The following is a 15,080-nucleotide window of genomic DNA, read 5'->3' as shown; positions in this document are numbered from 1 at the left end:
GCCGGTTTATACACAAAAAGAAGAAAAGGCAATATCTCACAGAAACGACATGTACTCTTACCCCTTAGATCCGAATCTGAACCTTCTAAGATCACCCGGTGCTAACACTACATGTACGTACTGGCCATTGTGGTGCAGTGTCCGAAAATGATAGTTGAGTAACTGGTGCCAAGACAGGCCAGAAACCTTATTTCCCCATCAACCTCAACCGCACTACATCATGTACGTACATGTACGATGTACGTTAGTCTTGTTCTCGGACTGTTTTTGTTTTCGCACTTCGTGCAGAGACACGGGCCGGGCACGAGACTGGATGTACATTATGTACATACGCACTCCCGTTGAGTGTACTACATGTGCGGTGGTTTGGCGACGATGAATGGTCCCAACCTCGTGAAGCTTTGAATACTCATACCGCGAGACCTAGGTGTTGTCTCTTGCCGACTTCTACTCCTATCTAACAGCCGCCCGATATCAACTAGAGAATAAGGAGGTATAGACTACAATATCACACAAAGCAAAGGGCGAGAGCTGGTATCATCAGATCTCCCAAATAGGGTACGAATGTATACGATCCACCAATTTGAATTTGATATATACTGAATTCATTTCATGCTAATCTATAGATATCGAGATATAGCCTGATATCTAATATAGTAAGCCTCAGTTTTACTCGGAGGTAACGGACTACATCTTCCGGAATCTTACCGACCCAGAGATGTGTGATTGATGGAAGTTCCAGACTTCCAGTAACATGAACGGCCGGTACCCCCAGCTTACCAGGAACATCCCGATTCACTAGAGCGGCGGTCTTGTGAGCTTCGGTACCAAGTCCTTCAGCAGTCTGAAAATTTGGCATGCTGCCTACAAGACCTTTATACGCTCCATACCAAAAACTCGAGGTTAATTGCTACCCACTGGTGGGACGCCAAGCACAGGGTTGACAGCACATGCACATATATGCCTTGGAATGACACGCTATGATATCCCCGTAAAGTACCCGAGTCGGGGGTTCAGCCTCAGTAGATCATCTTGCATTCTATCGGTTCTCGATGCGTTGGAGCATTCCATTGAGCTCCGGTGAGGGTAAATGGCCCTATTAAAAACAAGATATAAGGTACCAATTGAGGGGGAGACTATATGGGTAGAAGAATCGTCGCTAGCTACATACCCAGGAATGCTCAGCACTCAATTCATAAACCACGCCGCACGCCATGCATGCATTGGCCCAATAACTTTAACGAAACAACCGCCCATGGAGCTGTCAAATATCCTTATCTAGTTAGGCGGCTGACCACTTAATCTCCCTCGGCTCACAACTTAATCTCCCAGTCCATGCCAATCACAGGCCACGTCTAGACTTACAGTCTGCTTATTCTCATTCTATTAGGAGTAAAGCTGGCTTACGCAACGATCGAGATTGTTTCATTGGTATTTTATTTACTGGGAGTTGCAGGGATGATCAGAGTCACCGGGCTTTAGTGCTTCGTTGTACTAGATACATGCTATGGCACCAGAAACACGACACTTGCCCTGCGTTAAGTAGATCGCAATGAACTGGAATGTGGTATTGTAAGGAGATTTTGCCGTTAACCTGGACCGTGGATTTTTTTTCTTTCCGAAAGGCCAATCAAGACGGAAGGATTTATGCAAACACTTACATAAGTGAGTATGAGGTCGAAAGTTAAGTTATTTGGAATATCGAATGTTTGTACTCATTTTCGAAGGTCTTGCACTTTCACTTTTGACCTTTATTTGTCGAATCGGCTTACAATGACAGAGGTAAAAATTGCACGTAACGTGTAACTCGACGGTTGTGGCTGATGCCGTATTTTCCCGAGTGTAAGTGGCTTAAAATAAATCTCACCAATCTTATCAATGATATGTACACCTTGGGTGCAATCTATCCCTATTTGGGGACACTTTCAATATCTGGCCGGTAATATGATCAGCTCTCGCTTTTATCCTCTAGTCGGTTATCTCTTGATCTCGTCTTCCATGCATTGACCATTGTTTGATTTGTTGTTATCCTATTAACAAATCTTTGCTTAGGCTTTCATCGCCGTTCGTTATTCACCAAAGCCTGGTCTGGGGCTACAGGCATACTACACGATAGCCAAACTACCAATATTATCTTAGCATGCAGCGAATAAATAAAATTCTTCGCATACGGGCAGCCCCACAGTATTGATTGATTCTAGAATGAAGGGAGTTTATCGGTAACAGTCCTTACGGGCCCTGCATGATCATGGTCTGGTTAGCACGGCCACCCAACCGGGCATAAGATTCTCCGTCTTTACTCCTAGTGCGTTTGTCGGTTGTAAACCAGATTAACTCAAGCCAACCAGACGTTAGCATAGGCTCGCCAAGAGAGTCTCAACCACCCAAAGCGGTATAACTATCCTCCGCCATTACTAACGGCTACAGTCAGGCATGCATTCATGCTTAAATCTTATAAGCCTTGCGACATCATTGTAGCCAGGAAGGTGACCGGGTTACATAGGTACTCAAGGGTCTGCGTGGGAAGTATTGCACGCCAATCGGTAAAATGACTACATCGACATTCCTTCCAAGACTTGATCCTTCACGCCCCGACTTCAGCCTGGCAGATAACGGAATTAACGATGAAAAGTGTTAATCGGCGATATAACTCGCCGTTGGTTTGGGCGGGTGGAATGAAGTTGACCCGATGGCCATGTGTGTAGGTGTAGATAGAGTATCTCGCGAGTCATACATCCCATTTGAGACACTCTCTTTGTGGAACCTATGAAGAGAAACAAGCAATGAAAGAATACGCATACGGGCCCGATTCATAATCAACATTTGGTTATCCACAGAAAGATCCTAGGTGAATTCCCTCTGCAAGGCTACATTACATATTAATCCATCTACTGGGCTGCATTGGACTGCGGCTGCTAGTCAACTCATATCGTATTCATTAAATTATTAATCACTCCGCTGCAATTCCAGTTCTTTGTTCCCCAAAAAGATGATTTTTTTTTTTTGTTTTCTTCGATACGCCAATTATCGCACCAAAATTTCTTAATTTGAGCCTCTCTTGGTGCATATCTGATCGGGTTTTGCGGGATTAAGGGCAATAAAAATTCTCCTACCATTTCCTGCTGGAAATACCCACCTAAATGAGAACTAGCTCTTACAGTACGAGCTTATGGGTCAATATGTCTCTCGTATATTACACTTGACGCAATTGGGGGAGTTTATTTTGCATGTAGTAGTCATTACTACTATGTTCAACACTACAACCTACCTCTAATTGGTGAGTTAGTACTATAATCCTAGCCCCGGTTTTCTGAGGATCCTAATCCGTCTGATTAATCATGTGCCAGTACGTCTATATCAACTTGGTAATCATTGTGCGTAATGAATAGTACAAATATCGGGCTCCCTCTCTGTTTCTGAAGCCTCTGAATCCATCAGATCATCACTCCAGAGATTACAGCTAGGCATATATTCACAAAGCCTTCACAGAAATACCACCTTAATTCCACAAAACATCGACTTCACCAGTCTACCAAAATGTCTACCTTATCGCCCGAATTGGGCGAAAAGGCACCCTCATCGGGTCGATTGTCCGTGCCTCCTACTGATATCGAGTCCTCAGCAACATCTACCACTGAAAGTGTCATCAAAATCGAAGCACCGGCACCAGTTCGCACTGTAACTGGAGTAAAGGTACGGCAGAAACGTATCATTTCCTCGAGAGTCTAATACTAACTTTGAATTCTCTAGTGGTTCCTCTTGGTTCTTTCCGTTCTCTCTTCGACCTTTCTCTTCGCCCTCGACAATACCGTAGTCGCCGATATCCAAGCCTCAGTTATTGCTCGCTTCGGTGAGATTGAAAAGCTCAGCTGGCTGGGTATCGCCTTCATCCTCGCTGGTTGCTCTACAATCCTCACCTGGTCCAAGGCCTACGGCACCTTCAATCCAAAATGGCTTTACATCGGCTCCGTTATTGTCTTTGAGGGAGGCAGCGCCCTGTGTGGTGGTGCACCCAACATGAACGCCCTAATTATTGGAAGAGCCATTGCCGGGGTTGGCGGTTCGGGTATGTACCTTGGGACATTAACGCTCCTAACCATCACGACTACTGTCCACGAAAGGCCGACCTATATCGGTCTCACAGGGCTTATGTGGGGTATTGGCACTGTCCTCGGCCCGGTTGTTGGTGGTGCTTTTGCAGAGAGCTCAGCGACATGGAGATGGGCGTTTTACATCAACCTCCTTATCGGTGCCGCCTTTGCACCCGTCTATTTTATGCTTCTTCCAGGCATCGACCCACACCCTCAGGTCACGGTTATGGACCGTGTCAAGAAACTTGATTTCTTGGGCATTATTCTCAATATTGGCTGGCTGTGCTGTATCATCATGGCTGTTAACTTTGGCGGAACAGTGTATGATTGGGATAGTGGTCAAATTATAGCATTGTTTGTTGTCGGTGGTGTGTTGATTGTTGTGTTTGCTATCACGCAAACACTATGTGTGTTTACGACTGTAGAGGATAGGGTGTTCCCGGTGCAGTTTGTAACCAGGCCATTCATGTGTCTCTTGTTTGCCATGATGGCTTCTGCTGGAACTGCAATCTTTGTAAGCCGATCATTGACCCTGCTTTTCTCCGAGTTCGTTCTAACGGTACGTGATAGATTCCAACATACTACATCCCACTCTTCTTCCAATTCGTAAGGGGCGACAGTCCCCTTGACGCGGCAGTGCGTCTCCTCCCGTTCATTTTGATCCTCGTATTCTTCTGCATCGTCAACGGTGCCGGGATGACAAAAACGGGGTACTACATGCCCTGGTACCTCATCGGCGGCATTGGCGTCGTTATCGGTGGTGCCCTCATGTGTAAGTCCTTCCTCTATCCGCTCCCTCTCTCTATTTCCCACTAACATTCAACCTACAGTCGTCGTCTCCGAGTCCACCAGCACTGCTGAAATCTATGGGTACACTATCCTTATCGGCTTCGGCGCCGGCTGCTTTATTCAAGCTAGTTTCTCCGTCGCGCAGGCCAAAGTAGAACCCAATGAAGTGCCGCTCACCGTCGGCTTCATATCCCTTGCACAGTCATTCGGTATCGTGATAGCGCTTGCAATCTCAGGGTCGGTGTTCCTGAATGAGGCATTTAAAGGTATGGCAGAGATCCTACCGGGGGTACCGAGAGATACAGTCAAGGGTGCCATTGCTGGGGCTGGTAGTGCATTCTTTGAAAGTTTAGATGAGAGCAAGAGGGGCGAGGTGCTTCATGCTATTATAGATGCGATGGGCAAGACTTACATCTTGGTTATTGTGGCGGGGGCTGTGGTGACTGTAGGGTCGATCTTTATGCCGGTATGTATTATCAGCTTTAATTTGCATCAGGTTTGGATTTGTGCTAATCAATGTGTGGTGTACAGAGAGAGAAATTGTTCTTGGAGGCTGGACATGTTGGTTAAGCTGCTCTCGATTAAATTGTTTGGCGGGCTTGGTAACGGTTATAGAGCGATCTCCTATATAGATGTTTCCTCGTCGTTTATGTTTATGATTATTTTCCAGACTTGGCTCGACGCCTTCTCATATTATTAATGTTCATCCAATTTAGAAAAAGCTGTAATAAACATGTGGTTTTAGAAATATATATTACTTTACAAATAAACCCTGGAAAAGGCTGCGTTGCGTGACAATTACATGAAGAGCTCTAACTTAAGATCTACAGCCAGTACGAATATGATGGAATGGGAACCAATATTCTGGGTTCTTACACCACTCATATGACTTTAACTCGAGATCCAGCCTTGAGAAACCTCGCTAGACCCTTGAATAATATAACAAACAGATTATCAACCGATCAACCATTTATTACCCTTTAGATTATATATACTTAATGAATTAATTAATCATCAAACCCTTAGTCAAATCCAAAAACCGAGTGAGATCTCATGACGAAATCTTCATGCCGTTCCATCACATATTATCACTCGATCTAAGGTCACTACGCTTACTTAATTACTTATTCTCACACACTAGGTCGCGATATCATGGTAGGAGAGGGTGCATTTGTATAGAGCTACGTAAATCCTCTGAATTGGGCTTTATCCTGGCTAAGTAACTGTCACCGAGTCCTGTTTCCTGAGAAACCCGAGAAAACGGCCGATATATGTATGAGCGATAATTTATGTTTTTCTCAATATGAGCGGTGGGGCTCACTCGCTAAATACGGGATACCTAGAGTTTGGGGGAACTTTATATAGGGGGCTGTTTGAATGTATGGCAGATTTATTCTCGCCTCGACGTTGACCGGTTGATCGATAGTGTCTGCAAGCTGTAACATCGGCCGTGGGAGGAGTTGCTGCTTCGGCCCGCTTCTCCCACCCGGCCCGCAATCTCACGATATTCTACTGAATAAAGCGCCGAATATAATCGCTTTTTGGTACTGTGTTTATAGCGGATAAAGGAATCTAGTGCGCCGTAACGATAGATATGTTCCTTGTGAACCAGTCTCTGGATAAGTACTTACATTGTAGGTATATGCTCTAGATACAAATGCATGTAGCGGGTCCAGAAACAGAATACACATCAAGTTTTCATTACCAAAACCAAGCGAGCTATAACACATGTAAATACATATACATTATGATTTCTCTTGTTCCGACCCCCCAGTAATTTTCGGTACGCTAAGAGATTCCATTGTAGACGACACGTGGAGGGCGCCGTGAGGGACGGTCTCTAAAAGACAACGTTCGGTGTCATCGTCATTAATGCTACCGTATATAGAACCCCGAAGGCCATCTCGTCAACACCATCGTCCCCTTTCTCCACTACATCATCTCCTTCAACCCTGTTTTGAGAACATCTACACTGAAACCAACTGTAAAAGACAAGGCCTCGAGGATATCAAGCCACAATAACTTACCATGACAGCAATCGTACAGATACATCGGCTTTTCAAATCGAAGATCTGGTCTTCTCGGTACCGGCACTTGAAAGTCGATGGACACGAGGTAGGTCATCTCGAGACGATGTCTTGAAACTTTGGGTGGATGAAACTAGGATCTGGGCAAGACAAGATCAGGCAAACTTAACGCGACAAGTCTAGAGATAAGGCTCGATAAGTGAAACACACTAGTAATCCTCTCTCTTGTATTATTGACTCGCATGGAGGGTTATTCGACTACTTAGACACCTATTCTTTCTTACTCTGTTCCTATTTTATCACAAGAATGCCAGAAGCGTCGACCAGATTGATGGGAGGAAGGTGAAGCACAGGATTCATATGCCAATGTGAGTTATTCTCTCTGAATAGGAAGGCTCGATATTTTGAAATACTGATCGCGGGTGCTGGATCTTAAAGTCGGGATCTCAGATAGTAAGACCTGCCCAAGTCTTGTATCATCCATCGCTAGTTAAACTTACATCATCACCCCATGATGAGATAAACTACGCTGTAACCGAACACCGGATTTTTCCAAGAGTTATACATTTATTTTATTTCTATGTTGTTGCACAACTCTTATTCTTGATTGTTGATATGGCGCGTGGCGATATGCCAACAGATCGAAGCCACGGCACAATAGTCTGTACCGAGTGATAACTTATGAAAGACGGAGCCAAGAATTCGACACGTACATACAACAAAACGCAACGTGCGATGTAACCAAACACAAAAGACTCCCGCCCCTGTCACTTCTACCACATGCTTAGGTGGAGCTGAAACGTGATGAGTTATTAATTTGGGTTGAGTGGCACAACATACAGTACCATCAAATCTACCCAGATATCTAATACCACACTTCTGCCCTGCAAGTATCCTCTAATCGAGAGGATCTGCCTTGTTGATCATACTCGATGCGGGGCGTGGAGATTTGCAGCCAGATGAGATATTAAGTCTAAGCATACGCGTTGTGCACTTGTGGAAGCAGATGCTTGTGTTTTTGATCAACAAATGGTTTCATAATGAAACCTCTTCATCCCGCCCCCACAAGCAGTTGCCCGGGGACAGGAAGGAACTTGCAGTACAATCTCTTTCCCCACCCTGAGGTTAATTGACTCGGATCCGGATGGATTGATGCTAGTGACTGCTATTTGGAATAGGTAAGTCGCATGCAATTAATGAATTAAACAAAAAAAAAAAAAAAGAATAGGTACCTTACCGTCGAAACGCATACAATTTTGAGCCTTATTCAGTCGGCTTATCCAGATCGTAGGCTCATAATAGCCTTATGAATCCAATAAGGTTCAAATAAGTATTATTTAAGCATGTTTTAAGGATGAAATAAGGCTTAAAAAAGGATTTTTGTACTACGATCTGGATAAGCCGACTGAATAAGGCTCAAAATTGTATGCGTTTCGACGGTAAGGTAAGTCGCCGTTTCCCAATAACGAGTGATAATTGGTGAGTACATTTACCGTGCGTGAAACTAAACTGCTGCTTGCATCACTCATTTAGGCATTGGATCAAGCGATATATTATTAGCAGAGATAAATAAAGAATATTGGTGATTACCGCCGTAATAATTAATTATAAGCCTCCTGCCTATCAGACTGCTAACTATATGCGACTATCCCAGCCTTTTCTAAAGGGCGACGTGTAGTTATCGGTCAGGAATGCTAAGAGCATCACTCCCGCTTCAGGCAGGACGATCCAGTAGAAGCCACATTACTTCTTTGGAACAGTACAGGCCTTCCCGTCCCATTCCCGAAACTTTTAAACCCTCCATGCTGCCGATCCCGCGCCGCCGGCGATTACTGATTACCGTGCGGCATACCGAGAAAATTTCCAGCCATCCGGGCTGGTTCTAAATAACGCCTCTGATCGATCTCCTCCGCATCCAATATTCTGAAACCCCCCCAACTATCCAACCTACTATCTGCCAGCTGAAGCTTGCCACGCCGTCAACTAAAGCACTTTGGTTAGACAACACCACAATCCCAGGTTAACAGTAGAGTACCGGGTACCGGCTCAGAAAGCCCTGGTGTAAATCAACCACTAATCCCAATGATTAACAGATAACATTTGCTAGATGAGGGTAGAGTAGATAGGCAGAGGCCTACTGCTGCCGCTGTTAGTTTTTCTAGTTCCTATTCGATCATAGAGGGGATAATTTTGCACCTATTCAACACTCAACATGCGCAGTTACACCCGCCCAGAAGAAAAAATCTTTGTGGGGCGCATAGCTGCATACCATGCTTACTCCTTAAAAACACGCGGACGCGATTGATTGATGCGGTAAAATACGCTGCTGCGATAAGTAGGCCAGAAATTTCTTCTTCTTTACGGCGTTCTACTGTAAACGCGGGGACGGACATGACGAACGGCCCATAATAAGCCGGTTCGTAGCCACCATACTCCACATACATACTTTCTCTTACTGTGCATACTCTAACACAGGTGTATTAGAGCAGTTATGAGACCGGCTATGTATATGTAGGCACTCAGCAGGGTGTTCTTCAGCAGCCTGCAAAGACTACCCCGACCAAAGAAGAAAAGAAAAAAAGTACCGGCGAAGATGAAACTCGAAAAGCCCCATGCAGCCCAGTCTAAAAGGCCACCTCCTCTGATCATCCATCCAACCCATGGCATCTCCCGCCCCCTCAACCCCGCCTCGTGTTCTCCCTCCCTCCCCCACCACACAGAGCCTCATCGTGCTGATCGGACGAACTTCGAAACACAACCCACCACACCTTCTTCAATTTCAAACCACACCTCGGCAATCTCGCAGCACCCGATGCCATGGCATGGCACACAAGGCTGTTGTGGCGTTGCTGATATTCAGAGCCACCCACACCCTCATATGTCTAAGCCACACATACTGGGTTATGATCGCTGACCGACCGACCAAAACGTTCTTCACACACACGGAGACTCCCCCGCAGTACAGAAAAGAGGGGGTACGTTCTTGACGGCGGCATGACGCGTTCAAAAGTACGGTGAGTGAGGGGCGGGCACACAACAACATAGCCCAGAGCCGCATCATCAGCACGTGATAGGCATCAGGGCTGATTGATCATGAGCTCATTGGGGACGTCTCAGATAAAAAAAAAAACCTGCTACCTAGGTAACTACTAGCGTGTGCTGTTTGGGGAGAAAGACTAAAAAAAAAATGAGGAAAAAAATGGGCGCGCGCAACGGTCGCGGTTATGCACATATGGAAGGAGTGGAAGGGGGGGTCAATGATCGAAGGCCGGGCAGACAGAGATGTACAGCCCCACAGTTGAGGTTATACCTGATTCTCTCACCCGCACCCAACTACATGTACCCAGCATAACACGCACACACACACTAACATAACACAGGAAGATTACGAAAAAAAATCTCCGAAGATTCAACCCAGTTGATACCTTTTTATAATTCTCGTGCTTAACGAACCTTAAAAATTTCCAGCGAGCTGGGGGCAGAGTTACAGAATGAACACTTCATTATCCCCAACGCAACCCTGAAAAACTCAGTCCGCCTCGAACCTGCAGCCTCTCAACCCTCCCACTTGTGAGAGGTTGTCACTTTCTTTCATCAGAATGATGAAATGCCTTGGGTTACAATGAGGCATGCCACTCACTCATTCCAGAAGAGTCTAGACCTAGGCGTACAGCCTGAAGAGCCTCAACCGATCCACCACCGAACTACTGAGCTATGTACACATGTACATACATGAACTACATCATCCAAGCTGCCTGACTACATTTTAAACTCAGGGTATCCCCCTTATCCAGTTCGAAACGCTCATGAGGCAAATGACAGCTGCACGCCCTGAAAAAAAATATGACATTTTTTTTCTTCTCCTCTCTCTTCGTATAATAATAATAACTACCTAGACAGTACGTACAGCTAGCCAGCCCTTCTTCATGATTCATCACTCGGTACCCACAAACCACGCTCCTCCACTCGTTCAGAGACACGAAGGGGGGGGGGGGGGGGTGTCAGACCCAGAAATAGGTGGTTTTTCATCCCAAAAAAAACCACCTCCCCTCGCTTGGTGGTGGTGATGATGATGGAGGTTGGGGATTTTGTTGTTGCTGTCGCTATCGCTGTCGTTGTTGTTGTGCATATGATCGTGCTCGAGGCCAGATCAAGGAAGTTAGCTTCAGTTCACCTGAGCACAGACTGATCGGATGGCCCTGCCTTCATCGCGAGTCTAATTCTCCTGTTGGGAGATAGCGTGCATATCGCTCATTGACACCTCACTCAACCTCTATTTTTTTCGACTCTCTCTCCCCCCCCGTTCGATCAGCTGCAAGTGTACATGTAGCCCCAAATGAAAAACAGTTATATCGTCATTTTTTCCCCCCCTGGGGGCTGGTCGTTATTGTGATTTCTTTGTATTTTTTTCATATATATTGTATGTGCTCTATATACGTATCATATCATTTTTTTTTGTTACTTGTTACTTGCAGTACAGTACTGTGTAGGATATTTTGGTTTCAATTTGAATTTTTTTTCCGTGATTCAATTCATCCATGAAAAGCATATACAACCTCCCCCCAGCTCTTTTCTCTGTCTGTCCTCTCTCTCTCTCTCTCTCTCCCCCCAATGTAGTCTATCTATCTGATAACCGACAAATATGCCAATTTTCCTAAAACAGATGATATCGACCAACAACCCAACTCCCAGAGAGCAAAGTAAAGCAAAGCCAAGAAAAGAAAAGAAAACACGGAAATGTATCTTCACAATCTAATACTCGATCCCCTCGCTGCCTGCATCCCTCCGGTCCTCTTGGAATCCGTGATGCAGAAACAGTAACCTTGGGGAGAGAAGGAAAAAAGGAAAAATAAGGAGAAAAAAAACACTACAAAGGAAATTAAAAAAAAAAAAAACCCCCTCCCAAGATAAAATGAACAAAGAAAAAGCATCGCTCATAAAATAAAATAGAAATAACCCCCATGAACAACAAAAAAATTTAAAAAATCAAACCGACCCCCGGTAACGAATGAAAAGAAGCCAATAAAAAAAAAAGGATAGCAAGCCGACCACATGCAGAAAATGCGTCAGAAAATAAAAAAGCAAAACCCCGACCAATCCAATCCCGAGATCAAACCAAAAAAAAATGAAAGAATAAACATAGAAAGAAAATGAAAAAAAAAGGGAACTAAAAAAAATAGCACAAAAAAAAGTTGACAAAGGAAATTCCTTAAAACCCATAAATGATGTTTTTTCTCTGAATTTTTTTTCTGTTTTCGAGGTCGTTTTTCTTTCGCCGGTTGTTGTTGTTTTTCTGTGTAGTAGTCTATTGTCCGCCGTAGACATGTCTCCGTAGAAATCGTATATATTCACAAAAGAAAGTAGAGGTTTAAACAAAAAAGAAAAGAAAAAAAGCTTCCACCACCCTCCGAGCCAAGCTTCAGTTGTCTAGAAGCCTAGCCGCCTGCCCATCCGCACCATGCCAATCCTGACCCACACCACGAAGCCCAGCCACCGCTTCTTGAAACCGGGCCTCCTCTCCTTCCCGACACTCCACCTCTTCCCCCCTGTCCCGGTCCCCGCACCCTGAACTCTTGGCCTCCCACGCTCCTCCGTGCAGTCCTCCTCAAGCACCTTCTCGGGGAAGCTGTTTGGCAATTCGTCGTCGTCCCAGACCGTCCCCTTGCTGCCGTCCGAGTTGCCCCTTTCACGGCCTGAACACCTAGAAGTAGCACGTGATCTCTCCTCTCCCTTTGCCTCTGAACGCCTACGCTTGCGTTCCCTCTTCTCCTCCTTCTTCTCCTCCTTGGCCTCCCAAGCCAGACGGGCTGCTGTAACTGATGCTGCAAATCCCGGTGACGGATCGCGCACTGCACGGCGAGTTGTCTCGGATGATGTGCGGCCGATGCGAGACCTCATCAATGAAGGAGCTCTGCTGCCGGTTGGCGATGGTTGCTGGGGGATTGTAACGACCGACTCGAGGGTCGATGATCTGATGGGGGAAGCTCCAATGGCGAGACGGGAGAGACAGGTGTAGTCAGGGTGCTAGTGCTGATACGTCGATTGTGCAGATCAGTCAAGCTGCTAGTGGGCAGCATTGGAGTGCTGCGTCCGCCCGTGTTCAGCTGTAAACCTGCCTTGATCGACCTACTGCCCCCACCACTTCCCTGCAGAACGTTGCGGCGGGTTATGCTCTCATCATCAGACTCGTCGCTCGACTCGTTGGATGTGTTGTAGTGTGAAACCTCTGGCGTGTATGCACCGCGACGGGGGACCTGTCGCTTAGGGTGTGCAAAGGGTGCATTAACAAGCAACGGCGAGTTGCCGCTAGTGCCGGAAAAGTTGCGTCTGTGACGGTTGGAGTAGGGCGAATCCTCGTCAACCCCGCTTGAGTCGCCTGCGTTGTCAAAGATTCCCAATCCGACGCCACCTGGGAGCCCCCCATCCGACCTTGACAGATCCAGCGAGTTCCCACGCGACGAGCCACTGACCTTCTTGAGCAGTGGCTTTATCTTGCCACGTGCCTTGTGAGCTGAGGTTGCCGAATGGTGGGGGTAGTACTGCTCCAGAGGCGGTGAGCCGGGGCCCGAGAAGAACCCTTCGTCGATAACATCGTCTGCCAGCTGCTCTGTCGATTTTTTTGCATTGTCTGATCGGCTGCGCTTCAGTCTTGAGGCTGCCTTTGAGACGTGACGGGCGGCAGCTAGTCCAGGGTTGAGGCGAGGTGAGGGCGAGGATGATGTTGAGATAATCGAAGGTGGGCCAGTCGAGCGATAAGCTGCTGTTGTGGGAACAGCAGATGAGGGGTAGACGTAACCGGTCGCAAACGACGGAGGGGTTATAGGAGGTTTCGCAGTTGTGGGCGAGATGGCGTGCGGATGCCGTGGGGGGTGGTACTGATGTGAAGGAACAGTAGACGACGACATAGTTATTGTTGAAGGGTTGTTGTGAATATAGTTGTTGTTGTTGTTGTTGTTACAGACTGCTCCAGCTGGGGTAGTTGTTGCTGTTGCTGTTGTAGTGGTGCTGCTGCTGCTGTTGTGTGGGGGTTGTTGAAGGTGTTGGAGGTTTTCGACAATATAAAGGAATCACACAGATAATATAATGTAGGTAGACAGAAGGGGGAGGAGAGCCCCAGAGTTTGTATGAATACCAAGAACCTCGAAAGCGACCGACTGACTGAACTGACTGAAGAAGCCTGGCTGACTGACGACGACAATAAAGGCGGAGCAAGCAGGGCAGACGACGGGGAGAAGAGGGAACGAGGCCCCCAAGGGAAATAATAGTAAAGTGTAGTAAATGACGAACCAAGCGGGCGGTCGCAGCAAATTGCTGTGGCTGCTCACTGTACCTTTCAAGTGATCTCAATGAGCCAAGAGAAATCCAAGAAAGCAGCAAAGGCACCCCTCAGATTTTCAGATCCCGGATACGTCCTCCGTGCGGTGCAGCTGCCGATCCGGTTTTTGCTCAATGCGACCGACGAACCGAGACGACCAAAACACTCGTCGACACTTTCCCTTTTTCTGCTGCTTTCGCAACAACCACCAAACGTTCTTGATCTTTCTGCTTGCTTGCTTGCTTGCTTGCACTGCTCTTGCTTGCTGTTACTTGCTGCCGCTTTCTCAACAAACAATAACAAACACTCACACACAAGCTCACACACTCACACACGGAGGAAACACACACACAACCGAGAAAATGCTCAGAGCACTCAGAGAAAAATAGCACCCCTCTCCCAAAAATATTAAAAAAAAAAAAAATTCCAGTGGATAGCTCTTGTTTCCCCACCCCTTAATAATTTTCTTTTTCCCCCGCGCGGCGGTGCCCGAAAAGGTAGGTGGGCTGAATGAAATAAAACTAGGTATTTGCCTGCACAGAAGAATGCTGATTCGAGGGAGTACCTGTGGCTTTCCTACTAAGAAGTGAAAGAAGCCTATGCCCCCAAATAAAATAAAATGTTCCTTAAAAGAGAAGCTGAAATGAGGCTGTAAAAATCAAACAATAGAAATTGCTTAGTTAGCAAGGTGTAATTACGGGGTGTGTGTTTGATTTGATTCCCGAGTGGAGAATGGTCATGGACTCATAGAAGGGCGGGGAAGAAGAAGGGAAGGGGGGGGGGGGTGGAGGGGGCTCAGATAATTACCAGCTGAAAGACCCATGAGACGATGCAGCTTGGATCTTCTGTAACAACGAG

General features: G+C 46.3%; 2 protein-coding genes across 2 annotated transcripts; one reads left to right on the top strand and one right to left on the bottom strand.

Annotated features, from left to right (window-relative positions):
- Positions 1-3,537: 3,537 nt before the first annotated feature.
- On the top strand, positions 3,538-5,450 carry LAJ45_05068 (uncharacterized protein; the record flags this gene model as incomplete). The annotated part of the gene is made up of 5 exons (XM_046114641.1): positions 3,538-3,693; positions 3,751-4,605; positions 4,662-4,863; positions 4,922-5,346; positions 5,412-5,450. The coding sequence occupies 5 exons, from the start codon at positions 3,538-3,540 to the stop codon at positions 5,448-5,450; spliced, it is 1,677 nt and encodes a 558-aa protein (XP_045972190.1).
- A 6,884-nt stretch (positions 5,451-12,334) lies between these two features.
- Positions 12,335-13,812, bottom strand: LAJ45_05067 (uncharacterized protein; the record flags this gene model as incomplete). The annotated part of the gene is made up of 2 exons (XM_046114640.1): positions 12,335-12,841; positions 12,916-13,812. The coding sequence occupies 2 exons, from the start codon at positions 13,810-13,812 to the stop codon at positions 12,335-12,337; spliced, it is 1,404 nt and encodes a 467-aa protein (XP_045972189.1).
- Positions 13,813-15,080: the final 1,268 nt, after the last annotated feature.

The sequence above is a fragment of the Morchella importuna genome (assembly GCF_003444635.1).
Source record: "Morchella importuna strain M04M26 chromosome Unknown Morimp01GS013, whole genome shotgun sequence".
In the NCBI taxonomy this organism is placed as follows: Eukaryota; Fungi; Ascomycota; class Pezizomycetes; order Pezizales; family Morchellaceae; genus Morchella; species Morchella importuna.
This window is presented reverse-complemented; position numbering and strand designations above follow the sequence as displayed.